The sequence below is a fragment of the Patella vulgata genome, chromosome 5 (assembly GCF_932274485.2).
Source record: "Patella vulgata chromosome 5, xgPatVulg1.2, whole genome shotgun sequence".
Lineage (NCBI taxonomy): Eukaryota > Metazoa > Mollusca > Gastropoda > Patellidae > Patella > Patella vulgata.
Genome location: NC_065883.2, coordinates 45,239,462 through 45,261,749, shown reverse-complemented (window position 1 = coordinate 45,261,749; position 22,288 = coordinate 45,239,462). Strand labels below are relative to the sequence as shown.

The 22,288-nt window shown below is 38.4% G+C and overlaps 1 protein-coding gene across 2 annotated transcripts in view; it reads right to left on the bottom strand.

The window, feature by feature from the left end:
• The window catches only part of LOC126820260 (uncharacterized), a 251,463-nt gene that overhangs the window by 40,631 nt on the left and 188,544 nt on the right, over positions 1-22,288 (bottom strand). For both annotated transcript variants that reach the window (XM_050548102.2, XM_050548101.2), the window contains one exon: positions 21,081-21,116. In XM_050548102.2, the coding sequence (XP_050404059.2) occupies positions 21,081-21,116 (36 nt within the window). The remainder of the gene's footprint in view (positions 1-21,080; positions 21,117-22,288) is intronic.

Below are 22,288 nucleotides of genomic sequence, written 5' to 3'. Positions count from 1 at the left end.
AGACCAGCATGTCCATGCCTCCTCCCACTTTGAAAAAAGGTGGGACATCTTTAGCCCAGATGGTCGAAGATCGCCGCATTAGACAGAGTAAACCTCGAGGACAGTCTGCGACCGGGAGAGCTCCAGTGCGTAGCAAGACAAGAAAGAGGTCAGCCACCGTATCTGCCCGGCCACAGGGACGACCAATATTAACACCCGGCATTCAACCCCCATATACCCAACAAGATCCGTTGATTATGCCACCCAGATTTAATCCAGCCGTTTCCAAGAAAAGGGGTGTCAGGGTGAGTAACCCCCCCCAGCACTATAAGGTCTGTAGAGAGGGACACTACAATCAACTCACATTCCGAAACTTCGGATGATCAGATGGAGATGTCGCCAGGTAATATTAATATTTTCGATATGGGGGCCTCTAGTGAGACGGATACAGAAGCCGAAGTCCAATTTGAGCATAGACACCCTCCTTTGTTAGCCTCCATCCATGGCTTGATGGGATCGAATGTGTCTCCGAAAATTAAAAATCGGATTTTAAAGGGTGACTACATCGACCTTTCACAAATTCATAAATCTCATGATCGGCGGTCTTCAAAAAAATGACAATTATAGGCATACCTACACAGCCGAAAAATCACTTCCCATGACTTTGGACGTCTGGACGGACGCCTTTTTAGTATACATGGCGATATATTTAACGGCCCACCCTTCTCGTACGCAAGAAATGCTAAAATATATGCACACGATAGGACTTGCGGCTTCACGAGGCGAAGGTTGGGTCGAATATGATCAACAATTCAGATATAAAAGGGCATTAGATCCATCCAGTTCTTGGGCTGTAGTGGATTATGAGCTATGGTTGTTCAGTATGTCCAGCCGGTATACAAATAAAACATTGCCAAGTTTCAAACCAACCGGTAGATGTTATGATTTTAACAATAGGGGTTTCTGTCTCAAGCAACACTGTAATTATCAGCATTGCTGTATAATTTGTCGTGGGCCACACCCTGGAAACAATTGTTCCAACCGCCCTACCCGTCTCCGCCTAGTTCTACATTTCGGAAATTTAGATACCACCCATATTCTAAAACTGGTAATAAATATATCAATCGGGGGGCGAGCCGCTTTCAACCAGGCGTAAATCGTAACATGGCGTCTAACAATCGACCAAAAAACTAATTTGCCCTCCGCCTGTAACTATTTGGTAGAACCCCAGTCAATGTTTATAAAATGTTAGTATACCTCAACATCTATCCGAAACGTTCAGTAGCTGACGAATTAGCTTCCGGGTTTTCTAGGGGTTTCCGTATTAATTACACTGGTCCTCGCATATTCAAAAAGAATAAAACCTTAATATCCGCGTATGAACATTACGCGGCTTTGCAGGAAAAAATAAAGAAAGAACTTGAATTGGGTCGAATAGTGGGTCCTTACGTCGAACTTCCAATTTCAAATCTCCATATCTCGCCCATTGGTGTGGTCGCTAAATCTGATGGATCTTGGAGACTTATCACGCATTTATCATTCCCGGAATCAGAAGGTATAAATAGTTTTATAGATCCCATAGTGTGCTCTGTTAAATATACATCTTTCGATAAAGTGATCGAAAAAATTTGCGGCGTGGGCAAGGGCGCGTTTTTAGCCAAAATGGATATTAAGTCGGCATTCAGACTCTTACCGATTTACCCGGGAGATTTTGATTTGTTAGGCTTTCAATTCGACAACAAGTATTATATTAATAAATGTCTAACGTTGGGTTGTTCGATTCCTTGTTGTTTATTTGAGGAATTCTCAACCTTTTTGCATTGGGTTGTAGAATTTAAATCAGGTTTGGATTCCCTGGAACATTATCTGGATGATTTCATTTTCATCGGCGCAAATATTTCAACTTGTCAAAAATTGATTAGCTGTTTCGTAGATCTGTGCGCAGAGATTGAAGTCCCTATAGCACACGAAAAAACCGTTGGCCCTATAACAACACTAACTTTTTTAGGCCTTGAGATTGACACTGTAAAATCTGTTATCCGTGTACCAACAAACAAAACGCAAAACTTTAAAAGATATGCAGTCGTTGGCTGGCTCCCTTAATTTTCTCTGCAAGGCTATTAGGCCAGGTAGAGCATTTATAAGACGTTTTTATAATGCCATGATCGGGATTAAGAAACAGTTTCATTTTATTAGAATTAATGATGATCTTAAACAAGACATGCTGATTTGACTCGAATTTTTAATAGATTTCAATGGTCAAGTCTACTTTCCAGAATTAATCTGGTCAAGCAGTGAAATCTTGCAACTATTCACTGACAGTGCGGGGAGATATGACTTGGGTTGCAGGGCGTATCTTCCTGGGCAGTGGACATATTTTCAGTGTCCACTCTCTTGGAAGGATAGTCCGATTATGTCTGATATAACGTTTTTAGAGTTAGTTCCGATTTTTATTGCTATTTCTGTATGGGGGTGGGGGTGGGGAAGTTGGCTAATAAGAAAATAACATTTAATGTTGATAACATGTCACTGGTAACTATTTTAAATAATTGTACATCTAAATCCAAACGGATTATGCAACTTTTGAGACCCTTTCTTTTGTATGCTTTAAGGAATAACATTATTTTTCGAAGTCGTCATTTATCTAGTTGTTCTAATGCCATATCTGATTCTATTTCTCGAAAGCAGTGGACTCGATTCAGAAGCTTGGCACCGGCAGCAGATGTCAACCCACAACCAATCCCGGACTACACACTAAACACGATTTACAATGTGAAGTGAATAGACCATAACACAATTCGTGGTCTACAAATACTCATATGACTTATGCAACTGGCTTATCGGAGTTTCAAAAATTTCGTGTTAAAAATGATTTTCAACAAACTTGGCCTCCAGAATTAGATCACGTGATGAACTTTATAGCGGATCTATCTCTCCGCGGCTTAGTCTATAAAACTGCCCGATCTTACGTTTCCTCGATAAGTTTCCAATGTAAAACACTTGGTTGTGTTGATATAACTAAAAGTTATTTAGTGACTAGAGTACTGGAAGGGATGAAAAAGTTTAGAAACCCCACAGATACGAGACTTCCAATTTCAATTTCTATTTTACGGAAAATACATAACGTCCTGCCGTTAGTTTGTTCCAATATCTATGAGGCAGACCTTTTCAGAGCAGCATACACATTTGCTTTCTTTGGTTTTTTTCGGGTTGGAGAGTTAACATTATCGAAAGGGAATGACGTACAGTCCATTGTTTCCATTATGGATGTTTCGATTGACAAATCAAATACCTTGCTGTGGGTTAACTTGTGAAAATCTAAAACTGACCAATTTTTTAAAGGTACAACGATTACAATACCTGGTATTAATTATGCAATTTGTCCGGTACAAAATATGTGCCACTTTTTGTCTGTGCGTGGTCACTCGCGGGGTCCGTTATTTTGTCAATTTGACGGCACGTGTTTGACGCGTAATCAGTTTACAGCGATATTGGTAAAGTCTCTAGAATTACTGGGGATAGATGCAAAACGTTTTAGGTCTCACTCATTCCGCATAGGGATGGTCACAGCTTGTGCTATGGCTGGACATTCTTTGGAAACGATACGGATTGCTGGCAGATGGAAATCATCTGCTTATCGTTCATACATCCGGCTACCTATATCGATGCCTCGAAATCTGTTAAATTGACCCTTCGCTATTTCAGGCTTTAATCCAGCGACTGTGTGGTGTGTCGGTTCCTCAGTTATAAGAGACGCTTTCTGTTGTGCAAAGGGAAAACCAGGGGGCCCGAATTTGGGATTGAATAGACTTGGGCTAGTTATTCTTTGGCAAGGTTATTCAGGTCTCCGACTAAACGGTATTAAAAAGAAAATCAAAACATTATCATACTATATCACCCCACTTCAATTTATTATAGTTCATTGTGGGGGAAATGATATTGGGATTTCTCATTGTTTTATATTAGACAAATACTGTCCCATTTACTGATATTCATAAAGCATATGTATCCTTCAGTTATGTTGATTTGGTCTCAAATTCTTCCCCGTCGTAAATGGCGAAATTCTGAATATCATGTTGCTATGGAACGATGTCGGAGACGAATTAAAAGCTACGCCGCAAAGTTAACCTTGGACTTGGGGGGTAGATATATACAGTACCCGGATATCACCCGGGGCAATGAACTCTTGTTCAAAGGCGATGGTGTTCACCTCTCAGATTTGGGGAACTCTGTTTTACTGAACACAATCCAAGGCGCGTTTTAATATTTCTCATCGGTTGATATGGTAGATACCTATCCATATACTATGACGGAAGGTAACAATGATAACGAAAAGTCAAATACACACAGAAATTGAATGCCTTTAAAGTTCTAATTTTATTTATATTGGTTTTCCATAATTGCCATAATTGCTATAATAATATGATAATGATCATTCAGAGTTACACTGAAGATGACTTTTTTTATAATGGTTCTCCATAATTTGAACTGGAGACATTGTGTTATAATGATAATGATTGATAATGTCCTTCAGAGATGCCCTGAAGATGACTTTCATAATAGTTCTCCATAATTTGCACTGGAGACATTGTGCTATATTGATAATGATAATGATTGATAATGATCCTTCAGAAATACCCTGAAGATGGCTTTTTTATAATGGTTCTCCATAATTTGCACTGGAGACATTGTGCTATAATGATAATGGTTGATAATGACCCTTCAGAGATACCCTGAAGATGGCTGTTTTATAATGCTTCTCCATATTGGAGATAATATGCTATAATGATAATGGTAATGACTGATAATGATCCTTCAGAAATACACTGAAGACGACTGTTTAATGGTTCTCCATAATGTGCACTGGAGACATTGTGCTATGTGCTAGAAACCACGAGGGTGGAATTTTGTTGATAATTGTTAGGCGGTTGATCACGGCAGCAGTTGTGTAGTTTTTGTTCTGCCGCCTTGGTATGGCGGTGAACAGGTTGGGATTTGTCGTCCCAGACCTTGTTCATTGGCAATTGCGTACACAAAACCTTTGCATTAAAACAGAATTGATTCCTGTTTTTTCAGGCTTAGATAATTAGCTTCTGTTTCCCAGAGTTAATTATATTTTTAATCACTCGAAATTAATTATTTGATCTAATAACTCGCTGCATTTGCCATCAGTGTACGGCAATGCAAATTCATTAATTATTGAATAATGTAGCCGTGACCATAAACTGCCAATACTATCCGTATTAAAAGTATATAAAACTTTAAATACAATGTCTTGTGTTAAATCTATCTGGTGATAAAGCACATTAATTACACTGATCAATTGTCGCACGTTGAAAAATACCAAAAAGTAATCGGATTTCGGGCATTTTATTTTGTTAACTTGAAAACTACAGGATATTTTCAACAACCTCACCAAAATGACGCCATATCGAACCAACGTCATTAAAGCTTCTTGCAATTTACACGGCGAAGTGCGAGATCAATCCGCATGGGGCACAAAAATCACTATTGTCTAAAAATTTCAGGGATACAGTAGATTAAATCGGGTCTCCCTAATGCGCTAAAAATAGTACTTACAAATATTCACGTCAAAACACCTCAGCCGAAATTTGTTACGAAAAAGATGATTTTTTTTTTAGAAAGTTCGGGCTGACACTGTAGATTAAATCGGGTCTCCCTAATGCGCTAAAAATAGTACTTACAAATATACATGTCATAACACCTCAGCCGAAATTTGTTACGAAATGAGGGAAATTATCTACTTAGCCACGTGATTCACAACACCGAGATAAACCGAAAAAAATCGCTATATTTTAACAATTGCAGCGGTATAGAAGATTGAATCGCCCCCCCCCCCCCTAATGCGCAAAAACTAGTACTTACAAATATACACGTCATCCCACTTGAGCCGAAATTTGTTACAAAAAACATTATCTTTTTAATAATGAAACTCATGAATTATCTACTTCATCACTCATTGTTCTGTGGAATATAGGTTTCCCCCTTAAGGAGACCAGCTTTATAAAAATATACGCATTAAAGCCCCCATTAGATTATAGCAGGAGAAAAATTTAAGTATTAAACATAAAATGTCCATATAAACACGTTTTCCTGTCCATTCATTATAGTAACAAAACTAGAAACTATTCCAAAATATAACAGTATTGTTTCTGCTTTTGGAACCTACATCACACTTTGATGTGTACACCCGAATTCGAGATTTTGGGCAAGATGAAACAGAAATGATCGAATGATAAAATTTCCGATTAATAGTGACATGATCGACCCGGTGCTAATCCAGTGCGTGAATACAGCAACCTGTTTTTGCAAACTAAATTCAACCCAATGCGAATAAAGAGTGAACCAGCTGCATTCACAGAAATTTTTACAGTGATCTTATTTTATCCATACTCTCAATTTAAAGCTATTTCAATTCCCGAAAAAAAGATTGAATATTTATAATGATCGATGTTTGAAGACTGGTTGGAAAGGCCAAAAAGTCATGGGATTTCGGGACATTTTATTTTGTTGAATTGAAGGCAAAGGGATATTTTCGATAACTTCACCAAAATGACGTCATATCGAACCAACGTCATTAAAGCTTCTTGCAATTTACACGGCGAAGTGCAAAATCAATACTCATCGGACAGAAAAATCGATTTTTTTTTTCCAGAAATTTTGGGCTGAAAACCGAGATAACCTTAAGAGCAACCCATTGAATTTAAAAAAAATCACTATATTGTAAAATTTTCAGGGATACAGTAGATTAAATCGGGTCTCCTTAATGCGCTAAAAACAGTACTTACAAATATAGACGTCATCACACTTGAGACGAAATTTGTTACAAAAAACAATATTTTTTTCCGAAATTTTGAGCTAAAAATCGAAATAAACTGAGAAAAAAAATTGCTATATTGTAAAAATTGAAGCGGTATAGAAGATTAAATCGGGTCTCGCAAAGGCGCAAAAAAAACTAGTACTTACAAATATACACGTCATCACACTTGAGCCGAAATTTGTTACGAAAAACATTATTTTTTTAATAATGAAACTTGTGAATCATCTATACTTTATCACTCATTGTTCTATGGAATATAGGTTTCTACGCATTAAGGCCCCCGTTAGAAAATCTGGGGGGGGGGGGGGCAACAGTTTAAGCATTAACCATAAAACGTCCATACAAACATGTCTTGTCCGTTGTCTGTTATAGTAACAACAACTAGAAACTATTCCAAAATATAGCAGTATTTTTGTGGTTTTAGAACGGACATCACACTTTGATGTGTCCACCCGAATTCGAGATTTTGGCGATATGAAACAGGAATGAAATAGTAAGATTCCCGATTAGATTTCACATGATCGCCAGACGCCACAAAGCGCATAATCGGCCTGGCGCGTGAATACAGCAACCTGTTTTTGCAAAATCAGTTCAACCGAATGCGCATTAATACTGAATCGGTTGCATTTACAGAAAAGTGATGAAGCTGAAATTTGTTACGAAAAACATTATTTTTTTAATAATGAAACTCATTAATTATCTACTTCATCACTCATTGTTCTATGGAATATGTTTCCACCTTAAGGAGACCAGCTGTGTATAAATATAAGCATTAAGGTCCACGTTAGATTATAGGGGGACAAAAGTTTAATTATTAAAGAGAGGGAGAGAGAGAAAAATGGGGTTTAACGTCCACTCGACAGAAACTAGGGGATTTCGGGACGCAGATGGTTCAATTTTATTTCAATAATACGCTTGCGCGTAAGGGGTCATTATCTGTCGGAGGATGCGGAGAAAACCCCCGAGGTTGGACAGGCGACCCAACTTCTTGTCACTTACAACCGGGAATTCGGACTGAAAATAGAAACTAAAAAATCACTATATTATAAAAATTTGCAGCGGTACATTAGATTAAATCGGGTCCCCCTAATGCGCAAAAAATAGTACTTACAAATATACACGTCATCACACTTTCGCCGAAATTTGTTATGAAAAACATTATTTTTTTAATAATGAAACCAATGAATTATCTACTTTATCACTCATTGTTCTATGGAATATGTTTCCACATTAAGGAGACCAGCTTGCGCATAGGTGTCCTTAGCTGTGGGAGGAAACCGTAGCACTCGGGGAAAACCTCCGAGGATGGACAAGCGACCCTACTTCTTGCCACTTACAACCGGGGAATCGAAATCTCGCCAGTTGACTAAATGACAGACCTAACGATACAGCACGCACCTGTTCACTATTGGGCCAGCCAATCCCCGTTAAGTATTAAACATAAAGCGTCCATATTAACACATTTTCCTGTCTGTTATATGAACAGCATCTAGAAACTATTCCAAAGTATAGCAGTAGTTTTGTGTTTTTAGAACCGACATCACATTTTGATGTGTACATCCGAATTTGAGATTTTGCGTAAGAAGAAACAGAAATTAAACGATAAAATTCCCAATTAGATTGCATAGGATCGCCAGATGTCGCAAAACGCACAATCGACCTGTTGTGAGAATACAGCAACCTGTTTTTGCAAAATAAAGTGGATCGAATGCGCATAAAGACTGAACCAGTTGCATACACAGAAAAGTGATCAAGCACATTTATCACACTGATCAACTGTCGCACGTTGAAAAATACCAAAAAGTAATGGAATTTCGAGCATTTTATTTTGTTAAATTGAAGGCTAAGGGATATTTTCGACAACCTCACCAAAATGACGCCATATCGAACCAACGTCATTAAAGCTTCTTGCAATTTACACGGCAAAGTGCGAGATCAATCCTCATCGGGCACAAAATGACGTCATGTCGAACCTACGCCAGTAAGTGCGAGATCCACGCCCATTGTGCAGGAAAATCGAGTTTTTTCATATATCGATTTTTTCCCGAAATCTCTTGCTGAAAAACAAGATAACCTTAAAAGCAACCCATTGAAATTAAAAAACAAACAAACAATATTGTTAAAATTTCAGCGATACGGTAGATTAAATCGGGTCTCCCTAATGCCCCCAAAAAATAGTACTTACAAATATACACGTCATAACACCTCGGCCGAAATTTGTTACCAAATACATAATTTTTTTCCGAAATTTCGGGCTGAAAACCGAGATAAACTGAAACTTAAAAAATCTCTATATTGTAACAATTGCAGTGGTATAGAAGATTAAATCGGGCCCCCCAAATCCGCAAAAACTAGTACTTACAAATAGACACGTCATCACACTTCAGCCGAAATTTGTTACGAAAAACATTATCTTTTTAATAATGAAACTCATGAATTATCTACTTCACCACTCATTGTTCTGTGGAATTATATGTTTCCACCTTAAGGAGACCACCTGTATTAAAAATAAAAAATATACGCATTAAGGCCCCCATTAGATTATAGCAGGACAAAAATTTAAGTATTAAAATAAAACGTACATATAAACACGTTTTCCTGTCCATTATAGTAACAAAAACTAGAAACTATTCCAAAATATAAACAGTATTTTCTGCTTTTGGAACCGACATCACACTTTGATGTGTTCACCCGAATTTGAGATTTTGGGCAAGATAAAACAGAAATGAAACGATAAAATTCCCGATTAGTTTTCACACGATCGCCAGAAGTCGCAAAGCGCACTATCGACCCGGTGCTGATTCCGTACGTGAATACAGCAATCTGTTTTGCAAAATAAATTCAACCCAATACGCATAAAGACTGAACCAGTTGCTTACACAGAAAAGTGATCAAGCACATTTATTACACTGATCAACTGTCGCACGTTGAAAAATACCAAATGATTGGGATTTCGAGCATTTTATTTTGTAAACTTGAAGGCAAAAGGATATTTTTCGACAACTTCACTAAAATGACGTCAATTCGAACCAACGTCATTAAAGCTTCTTGCAAGGTCAGAACTCATCGGGCAGAAAAATCGATTTTTCCCGAAATTTCGGGCTAAAAAAAACGAGATAACATTAAGAGCAACCCATTGAAATTCAAATAAAAATCACTATATTATAAAAATTTCAGAGATACAGTAGATTAAATCGGGTCTCCCTAATGCGTAAAAAATAGTACTTACAAACATAGACGTCATCACACTTGAGACGAAATTTAAAGCTATTTCAATTCCCGAAAATATAACTGAATAGATAATGATCGATGTCCGAAGACTGGCGCATGTTGGAAAAGACCAGAAAGTAATGAGATTTCGGGCATTTTATTTTGTTAACTTGGAGGCAAAAGCTTATTTTCGACAATTTCACCAAAATGACGTCATGTCGGCTCCACGTCATTAAAGCTTCTTGCAACTACACGGCAAAGTGCGATATCGAAGCTCATCCGGAAGAAAAATCGATATTTTTAATTTATCGATTTTTTCCGAAATTTCGGGCTGAAGACTGTGATATCCCTAAAAGCAACCCATTGAAAAATAAAAATAATCACTATATGATAAAAATTGCAGCGGTACAGTAGATTAAATCGGGTCTCCCTAATGCGCTAAAAACTAGTACTTACAAATATACACGTCATCACACTTTAGCCGAAATTTGTTACGAAAAACATTATTTTTTTTAATAATGAAACTAATGAATTATCTCATGAAACCTAACACTTCACGAAAATGACGTCATTAAAGCTTCTTGCAATACTCGGCGAAGTGCAAGATCATTTATTCTTCTTACATAAGCGGATTGCTTTGATTTTCAATGGATTGAGTTTGGGTTGAAAGGTCGCATAATTTCTCAATAATTAATGAAGCCTCTCATATCGCGTCATTTGCATAATATTATTATAACACGGTAATTTAACACATTAATCATTCATTTCATTTAATTAGAAATGAAATGTGTTAGGTGTATTGGACCTATGGTGGGTGTTTGTACATGGTGAACAGTCCATTTGCTGATTACACTATTTTGCAGATACTGTTTTTAAGGACTTCGAATTTTGTCTGATTGTTTGGATTTTTCGGAGAGAGCGAGAGAGAGAGGGAGTAAATAGAGGAAACGGGACAATAATCCGAGGATCTCGCCCCGAGAACACGAGATGATTTTTGCCTCGAGTTATCGCTCCCACGCCCCTCAACTATCCGGGCGCTATCGCCCCAAACTTCTCGCCTTGGAAGTTGATAAATACGCATGTTCAAAATTTCTTGATATAAAGGATTTTTCAAATCGAATAAGGACCCTAAGACCTGTATTAATCGTTGAGAACAGATATGTTTCTTTGTAACATGAACATAAACACAGGCGTTAAGTTTAGCCTCTAAAAATGGATAGACCGGCATTTCAGTGTGTAAAATCTTAAACTTTTTTTGAAATATAAATTACTAATTTTAAGGGGCGAATAAAGTTGATACGAAAGCTGCAAGCGAACAACTAAATGCGAAATAATTTCTGGTATATGGAATGTTTTGAATGACAAATGAACGACTCCTGTATTTTGCAGGAAAATTCATTTTAAAGTTGCTCGTTTCGAGTTTTCATCCGACAAAAAGCCCAGGCAGAAAATGCGTATTCAAACAGACATAGAACGTTTTGAATGAAAGAGGAACGACTTCTTTATTTTGCAGGGACATTCATTTTAAAGTCGTAAATTTCGAGTGTTCATCCGGTAAAAATCCCAGGGTGAAAGGCGTACTCGGTTTGAGAGAGAGAGAGCGAGAGAGAGAAAGAGAAATGGGGTTTAACGTACTCTCGACACAACTAGATCATTTCGGGACTAACACATGGTTCAATACCCCTAAACCTGTGTAAACCAGTTCATATTTCTGCAAATGGAGGGGTAGAATCAGCACCGGATTAACAGCGGGGTACAGGCCCCAGGCCAGTCTACATCAGGGGCCCCCTCAAAACCCAAAACAATCAAGGGCTCTAACTCCTAGTGGCAGTGATGGCCTCCATTGGATTTCAAAATCTAAGACATTGGGGCCCCAGAATTCGATATAATCCGGCGATCTCGCGTCATCCTTTCGACTGCTATCCGTGTTTCTTTCTTTTTTTGTTTATTTAGTGGAAAGGTGTATTAAGAAAACGCATTAAAATCGTAGAATCAAGCTAACTTCAAACTCATTTATATTCGAGTTTTACTTTAAACGCAGAAACTGCCAAAAATGTATTCGTATTCTCCGAAGGTACCATTTTTCTTTTTGTTCCCGGTGAATAGAGGAACGTTGGTTTCTAGACTCGTATTCTTCGATGTTTAACCTCTAGACTATAATTATTTTATGATTTGTTGTTTATAATGTGTAGTTTCTGTATAGACTACATTACTTAACGCATTTAATTTTGGATCAGATCAGGCTAGGGTGCGGATTTTGGCGGGGAATGTAAACGTTATGATCCTGTTATGCGATTATTGGGGCCATTTGTTTGTATCATGTATCACACCTGAACCCATGGACGTACATAATGATTTTATATGGATATAGGGGCGCGTTTAGCAAAAATACGAGCGACTGATGCACATGCCCCAAATAGGAGGCATGCCCCCACACCCGAAAACTGTTTGAATCTAGAGTCCCTGAAATGCCATTTCCTGGATTTTGGAGGAAGATTTTGCAGACTTCTGATGATCCGAAAACACTTAAATCATGATTAAAATACGTTTTAATCATACGGTGATTGAATATTGACGGAAAGTTACGACACTAACGGAGAACGGCAGAAATTACTAACGTTGAAATTAACCTGTTGTGCAAGTAATATTGACAATCGGGTTCGTGGTATACTTATGGAAAAGATATGTTGACATAAGTACTTGCATTAGTTAAAAAAATTATGAAGCTTTTCCAGTGACCTTTAACATTTCATAATTTAAACATTTTTTTACGTTTTTCTGAAACAAATTCACCTTGTCTTTTACCAATCCAAGAGAAAAAACTATGCTTTCGACAACTTTTTACCAATTTTTCGATTAATATTATTCGCATGACAATCAAGAATATATTTTGTAATAGCAAAATCTACGTAACAAGCTCTCTCAATTTCCTAGACCAACATACTCATAACAGGGGAATTTTTTTTTCAAACATGACAAGTTGACTAGGTTATTTTATACTATGCCGTTGCAATTCAGGTGCACGGATTCACACAAATACATATATATATATTAAGCATTTGGGATTTTTCTCTTCTATTTTGGCATTGTTTGTTTACCTCATTAATTCATTTAGTCTGAGACTATAGTGTTTAGTGAGTAGCGTGACCTATGTAATTTAGGAACACGGACTCTCGCAAATACTTTGTTTGGGACTTTTCCTTTATTTTGGAATTGTTTGTTTACATCATTAATTCATTTAGTCGCCGATGCATAATTTTGCGACCGACTGCACCTATTTTGTGACTGACTATTTTTTCCCTTGAGGGGGGGGGGGTACCACCCCTACCCTGTCCCCACATTTACGCCCCTGCTTGAACCGTAAACTTAGTTTTTGATTAGGCGTGTCCAATGCCGGTATTGTGATAAGGTTCGACGTTCGTCAAAAATCGACTCCGGCCGGTTAATATGTAGTAACGTTACAGCCTTCGCCTTCGTGGATATGCCCACGCCCCCATATCAAAGTCTCTCCGTTATTTATCACTATCGCCTTGATATTAGGCCTGATATAGTCACATTCATTAGTGTGAAGTAACACTGTCTAAGTTTTGCTCACCTCTATTAGGTTGGGACCCCAACATGCTTAAGGCCCCAGTGCCCCCACATGATAGTTAATCCGGCGCTGGGTAGAATGTTTTTTCCAAGATATGGGTTTTTTCGTTCAAATGAAGAGTTGAATGGGAAATAAACATAAAAATTTACATATTAGTTGATTTAATAGTTATTTAGATAAAGTTTCAAGAGTGTAAAATCTAAAGCATTTACAGTGTGCAAGGGGGTGAGCACTGAAATTGTTGCACTGGGTAAAACATAGGCTATTGAGGGCTCTGGTGGTGTAGCTTAAAATAATATATCTATATTATATAATCCCTCGCAATCTACGAAGCCGGGCTCCCGCGATCGCCAATCGGTCGTGTGAAAGAATTAGACATCCATATAAATGCGTTTTCCCGTCCGTTAGTAACAGCTACTATATACATTGATCTTATTTTATCTATTTGTCAATTCAAAGTTATTTCAATTCCCGAAAAATTGATTAAAAAGATAACGATCTATGCCAAATCTGTCACACGTTGGTTCATTGGTTCAAACTATAAGTCATTGAATTTCGGGCATTTTATTTTTTGACTAGAAAGCAAAAGGATTTTTCCCCAAAAAATAAAATAACTTTTTTTTATTTTCATAATTTCTTTCTACTAAAAGCTGGTCGGCTCATCGTCAAAAGAATTTTTGACTAGAAAGCAGGAGGTTTTTTTCCCAATAAAATAAAATAATTTTTTTTTTTTATTTTCATAATTTCTTTCCACTAAAAGCGGGTCGGCTTATCGTCAAAAGAATTAGAAAGACACTGTTTTGGGTTAACCAATGTGACGTCGATGACTTTACCAAAATGACGTCATGCCGCCTCCACGTCATTAAATAAGCTTCTTGTAATTACTCTACGAAGTGTGGGCACAAAACAGGCCTAAAAATCGAATTTTTTGAATTTATCATTTTTCTTCCAAAAATTTCGGGCTGAACATTTTTAATAATGAAACTTTAATGAATTATCTCTTGAATCACCCATTAATCTATGCAATAAGTTTAATTTTCGAAAAAAAGAGCAGTTTGTATGTTTATTTTGCAGTCAAAATATTAAGGAGACCAACTTTTGTCGGCTTAATCTAACTGCGTATATTAATATACAACTGGTCTCCTTAAGGTGGATATCAAATATATATCCCCCTCTGTTCTCTTCAATCTCTACTGTATCTCGTCTTTCCAACTTTCTTATCTTGTCCCATTTGCACAACGTTCACACAAGCAGTTTTTTCCCCACTCTACATACTCTAGCCACGCCCTAGCATGGGCCAAGAAGTCCTACGGCAAGCGACTTCAGGATAGTGTGAAGACAGAGTTCCATCGCCTACTGTCCACGGTCTCTAAAACTGTTACGTCCCTCCCACATCACCCATGCACAACCTTCTCCGGGACACACCAAAACGATACTCACCCAACAAAAGAAAATTATCCCCTGGAGAAGGCACTTGCATACACACTTCCTCGAAGCGTGCAGCTAGATCAACCAGTTCGCCACTAAACGCGCTTGTCGACTGTCTGTCCCCTAGATCGCCCATCATTCCTAACCCTAGAATCGCCACCAGATCTTCCACCAGATGTAGGCGATCACTCAACCTATCCCTAAAGAGACCTCATAGCTACAAAGGTAAAGACGAGAAGGATTTATGGTACCTACCACCCGTCATGGCAAAGACCCCGGTTATTGGATCCTCTAACCTGGCTAGGATTGCATCCTTCATCGGGGACTGGGAGATCCATAGCTATTCTGGAGCCAAGATCAGCCACATCAAACAGATCCTCCAGAACTACATGGGTCCTGCACCAGAGGAATTAGTGACACACGTCGGGCTCAACAACAGGGAGGAAAGTGGACCAAGGATACACGAGCAGATGATAGATCTACTTAAGGTGACCAGAGCAGCTTTCCCAACAACCAAGCTCTTCGCCACACAGATTCCCCACTTCTTCCCGACTCCGACAAGAAAATCCGATCGCCTACCAAAACATCACCAGCTACAACCAACTGATCTCCACTGCACCTTCACCAAACGCCACCACATTACCAACCTTCAAGGGCAAAATAGAACTGAAAGGTAACGACGCCATCCACTGGAGCCCAGACACGGCCAGAGAGATCATCAACTGCTGGAAGAGGAATTTAAACTAGGATTAGGGAAAAGGAATGAGAAGCCGTCTTTGGACAGACAGTTGTCAATTTGAGCGATAGACTTCTCAACCCCCTAGAAATGAACATTCTTGATAAAGGCCTTAAATTCATCCCAACCCCCACAATAACATCCATACACCCCATCACCAGGCAACCGATCGCTTCCAAAGAACACTTTCGTTGACTTATCTTTTTAGGAACAAACCTGGCAGAGGTAAAAAAATTATTCACAGCAAAATTCACATGGAAACCACCTAAAAAGTCATTATCACCAGTCATTATCATCCCTTCAACCACAATCACAAAAACCAAATCTCAACCGAGCAACACCTTTAAAAAAGACAAAAACATAATAATTAAGAAAAGCGACAAAGGCTCGTGTTGTGTCATAAAGAATCGCGCAGACTATATCTCAGAGGCAGAAAAAACAAATAAGTAATCATATACATTACACTAAATTAGACCAACCCATCTTTAAGGACACCGCAACTTTAATAAACAACATCTTACATGAATTGCAGGATAAGGAATACATAGCAGCAAAACAATATGATTATCTGCTAAATCTGATTGCCGACAAAGACATCTCTATACACTACCAAAAATACATAAAAATCAGGAAACAGAATGGTTTATACCTAATAAATTACCCAAGGGACGCCCAATAATATCAGACTGTGACAGCGAATCATACAACGTATCGCAATATATAGACCATTTCTTATTACCCCTAGCATGCCAACACCCATCCCACCTTAAAGACACTAACGATTTCATTCACAAAATCAAACAGTTAAAAGTCCCCGAACACACCATTTTAATATCCATCGACATACAGAGCATGTACACGAACATTGATAATAAAACAGGTATTGAAGCAGTTAGGAAAGCATTTCTTAGGAATCCGCAAGCATCCAGACCAGACGAAGAAATCCTCAAACTACTCGACATTTGTCTGAGGAGGAATGACTTCGCTTTTAACGACCAAGTATACCTCCAGTCTTCCGGAACTGCGATGGGAAAACGATTTGCCCCAAGTTATGCAAACCTCTTTATGGCCGAGTGGGAAAGGGAAGTTCTGCCAACTAGAAAGCGTCCATAGAAATCTGCCACTCTGTCCATTAAAACCAGATTTCTATGGACGCTTTCTAGTTGACGTTCTCATAGTCTGGACGTACACACTAGACGAATTTTGGACGTTTTTCAACATTTTGAACAATCATCATTCATCTGTCAAATTAACCGCAAATGTAAGTCATAACAGCATAGATTTTCTTGACACCACCGTCTTTAAAAGTAGCAACACCAAAAACACTGGCTAACTAGAAACTAAAGTATTTTTCAAAGAAACCGTTACACATCAACTATTGTTCAAGAGCTCCTTTCACCCCAAACATACCTTCTCTGGCATCATAAAATCGTGGAACAAACACGATTTTTTTTTTAGAAAAATCCAATCCGTAGTAGGAAACACACTAATGTGGCTCTCCCCCGAGAGCCTCAAATTTATTTTCTTTTTTCTTCAGAAACAAAAATACCAGAAGCACCATCCAAGGAAGACCATCAGCGCCACCAACACCAAAATACAGTGAAATCGCCTTTGTATATAAATCTAATGTATTGTATGTATTTTTTAATAAAATTGGAAATATCACAAACTGATTTTTCATCATCCTAGGTCAGTGCTTATGTGGAAACTTAACCTCTCCCCCAAATTCTTAAACCTAACCCAGGCACACAGAGGACCAGGCTCCGGGTTACCTATTTAGGGTGTTAGTCTCCAGGTTACCTATTTAGGGTGTTAGTCTCCAGGTTACCTATTTAGGGTATTTTCCGGTATTTAGTATGTTTTCCGTTATTTAGTGTTTTTCCGGTGTTTTCCGGTATTCAGTATAGAATGGAGTTTTCCGCTAGTTTTCCGGTGTTTTCCGGTTGTTTTCCGGTGTTTTTCGGTATATAGTATTGCCGGCCAGAGATACTCGGGACGGTGTCAACTTTATGCACTAGTCCGGGATGAACATCTTTGGGATGAAATTCAAAGGAGACTTAATAACGTCGTACCGAGACCAAACACAGCCGATAGATTGCGCCAGGCGTTTCTGAGAGTGTGGTTTCCCAATGGCGTTCATCAATCGTCTGGTCCACTCACTCCATGTACAGACGCTGCGCTGCTGTTATTGACACTCGCGGTGGACACACCAGATACTGATGTATAGACTGTGTACAGACTCTAAACCTTCTCGTAATGTCTTGGAATTGTGATGAATTAATCACTAATGTGTCAACATACTGTTCACAAAAAATTACTTTGATCCATTTAGTAAGTCGTTTTCTAGAATGATTTGATTTAAGTGTCTCTCTGATTTTAAAATCGTACTGACATTTTTTGTTGTTGTTGTTGTTGTTTAGTATATATCTGCTCAAAACTAATGTTATGCCATCATTTGGTATTCGCATTCAACGACTTTCGTCTGAGGTTGGTATCAGCCTTGACAGTACTGCGAATACCCCTTTACTTTATCGCGGGCTATATCTCCCCCAAAGATCAATTTCGAGCTAACACAGCATAAAAAGAAAGGTACTAGCTTTAGGCCAATGTCTTTCAGTCTCTCTTTCGAGAGCTAATGTCTAAGTATTGTGATTTTGCTCCAAAATAAACAGATGGTTCGAAAGATGGTAATCGGGTACGCTCGGCTACATCTACAGCTTCCATATTTACAGCTGAACTTCAAGTCATTCTTCGGGCGTTGGAGTCCATTCAATCATCATCAATAGTGATAAACTTTAAATTTATACACATTGTTAACGGTCATGAAACGGTCATTTGAAATTTTTATGGACGCTTGAGAGGTAAAGTGAATATCCGATTGACGTTAGATCTTTATATACAGTTGCTTTAAAACATTTTTTGGCCCTTGATCAATCAAACAAATTGAAACAAATCATAATATAATGTTCAAAAAAGTAGGGGATATTCAGAAACAAAACAAAACTGCGGAAATGCACTGCTATTTTTTATTAGAGGTAACCAGTGTATGTTAATAACAGGCCATTTGCCTACACATGAACATAAACAGTTCATATGGGCGGCTTATCTGACGGCCCTATTTCACCCGCAAAGAGATACACCGTCAAAAGTGAAATGGACGTTTTTGATTTTTGTATTAATAATGATTCATTGTCCCACCAATCCTCAGACATTCAGCAATTCGTCATGGCATCCTCCTATTCAACCGTACAATCACGATTTGGGGCAATCTGACCCACTCCTCTTGCAGTGCCACGGCGAATTCTTGCAGTGTTGTCGGTTGACGTTGACATCGACGAACACGTCTCCCGATCAAATTAAACGTAACACACTAAAACAAAGATACGCTAAACAGCAAATCTTATGCAAGAACCGACAGGAACGCTAACATGGAAAGGATAAACCAGCAAGCGGCAGTTTTCATCAACCCTTCCTTGAAGTGTCAAATTTGACAATGAACCCCTCCCACGTGTATGGCACTATTGCGTGTCGCACATGCAGCTCAGTGGTTCTCTTTTTTTGATGAGTATAATATCTGATAATTACTTAACGGGTTGTTACTCGTAATTGGACAAAAGAAAAAAATTGTTTTTGATCGAAATGTTGGAAAATCACCATAACTGTAAGTAAAGATGTCATTTTATATTTGTCCATCAAATTCCCTCGTGGCCAGATTGAGAATCCGCGCTGATCAAGATTTTATGAACCAAAGGAAGTAACTCCATTTTGTGACCCCTTTCCAAATAGGGTTTAGACCAATTAGATTCTTGATTGTAATTTTGAAATGTTTCTTTATTTGCTGTTTCTTTCCTGTTGAATATGATTTAATATTCGGGTTTGAAGAACTCTCGTACTGCGAACTGTATTATTTGAAGTATAGAAATAAACAGTGATTAATATTGAAGTTTGGTGACTGTTTGACAACCACAAACTCCAGTAAATCATCTGCCTTCATAGGTTTTACAGTATCTTTTGTACAGTATGGGGTTTATTGAATTCCATAAATGATATAAAGTTAACAGGTATTGTACAATTCCTGCTTTTTAATATTTGACAATGGGGGCCGATATACCAGAGAACATATTGCACAGTCTGAACAACGTCTTTACCAAATGTTGAAAAAATATTCATTTAGCAATACTTTTTTGATTGGTTTATGATTTTGGCTGTAATCTGTTGATCCTATTTGAGGCCATACAGAAAAAGCATTTGTTTTGATGGTGGAATTTCGGTCTTTTTACTCTCTAATGTTTGGTTCTGTGCAGCCAATTACAATTCTTGTGAAGTTTCCTAATCCTGGCTTTTATATGTAGCTCATCACCACTGCCAAAATTGGGACCACTTTCCTGCGTATTTTCAGAGTTGTATTGTATTCTCTTCAGTTTAAAATATCTGCCGTATAGTTCGCAGACTTGACCTATTTCTGCATCCATGCACGTCAAGCGCTGAAAATCACCGTTTTTTGTGTCACTGAGAAATGTTCCCGGAATTTCTCCTACGGTGCTCGATTTGTTCACCGTCACGACATTGTCCAATGTAAGTCAGGAATGTCCCCTCTTCAATTAACACCGATATTAAAACTGTTATTGTAGTCGTGACTAAAGGGATAATCATTCTTTAATTTAATATCCATTTGATCTACTCAAGTGTCACCATCGACAAAAATAAGTGTTGCTATATCTCACCGTGTGGTAACGTATATTTTCGGAAACAATTGTGCATTGGCTTCTATGATTCGCTGGCCCGTCTCGCCTTCACGCGAATTTTTACTAGTTCTTCACAAATCCTCGAACTCATACCTGTTAGTCGTGAAAATAGGCCAATTTCATAGGCCAAAGAAACTTTCACCACATACCATAATAACATCTTACTCATACCTATGTCCATAGGCTACAAATAATCATGTGAATCAATAGAATGTGGCAAAATGTACATCGTATAACTGAGCTGGATAACTATGTCAAAACGGGAGATAACTCGTATATATAAACAAGACAACTTGGAAAATCGCGACGTAGGCATACTTTAAACCCACATACATCTTCTACCAAGACAATTACAAGAGACTTCAATTTTTTTTAGTAGCATAATTTTTCATCATTTTTTGAAAAGGGAAATAAAAATCACCCATGCGTCGGATTTTCACAAGAAGGCGGTGCCGAGAACCCATTCGTTTTATTTGAATGGTCTACTACTAATATGGCAAAGTTATACGGCACCCAAATAAATCATGTCAAATTAGTATAAAATCTTACCTTTTCATGAAGATTGATAACTTCTGGATTTTTATACTGAAAATATACCAAGCAATGAAGTTAAATAAAATAATAAAATATCAATATAAAATGATTGTTTCATGTCTTCTTTTTGGGGGGGGGGGGGGTTGTTGTTGTTGTTTTTTTTAAGTTGCCTAAAGTGCACCCTATACGCTTATGTAGTGATTTTTATACTGAAAATATACCAAGCAATGAAGTAAAATAAAATAATAAAATATCAATATAAACTGATTGTTTTTTTGGTTTTTTTTTTTTAAGTTGCGTAAATTGGCACCCTATGCACTTATGTAGTGATGCACAATGCAAGAAATTGATATACTCTTAAAAAAAAAAAAGAAATGCATAGTGACATTTCGTCATCGGTATACCCTCGCCCTGACATCGCCTCGTTGCAACAGGAACCGCAACTCGGCGCTGAACCAAACTATTCTCAAACGTTGCGGTGGCCATACCCTGTGTGTCTGAACCCATTGACGTCGGATTTGAAATGAAATTAAATGGGGTTTAACGTCCTACTGTTCTGCATATGCCATACAGTGTGCTATGAGGGAAATTTTGCCCGGGCAGCGACACTATCGCCTTCTCTTATATAGAATTCCAACTGCCAAGGGATCTTTTACGTGCATTCTAATGTATACACGGGACCTCGGTTCTTCGTCTCATCCGAAGGACTAGACAGCTGTCCTTGTCAGGCCGGAAAATCTAGATGAACTTTCTCAGCCAATGCAGGGATCGAACACCCGACCTCCAGACTAGCGAGTCAGCGTCTTACCCACTTAGCCACGTGATCCCCTCACGTCGGATTTGACAGTGTCGGGATATTTCAAAGGAGCAGTTCTAACGGGACGTCTGGCTCATAATCCAGTTTCACGTTGGCGTTTACCAACTAGACAGCTGTCCTTGTCAGGCCCTCCGTCCTGCATCACTGACAAGGGGGAAACACGCCGGAAAATCTAGATGAACTTTCTCGGCCAATGCAGGGATCGAACACCCGACCTCCAGACTAGCGAGCCACCGTCTTACCCACTTAGCCATGTGATCCCCTCACGTCGGATTTGACGGTGTCGGGATATTTCAAAGGAGCAGTTCTAACGGGACGTCTGGCTCATAATCCAGTTTCACGTTGGCGTTTACGGACTGTCTGGTCTGAAATCCTACGCCGTCCAGAAATTGCTGCTGCAGTAGAG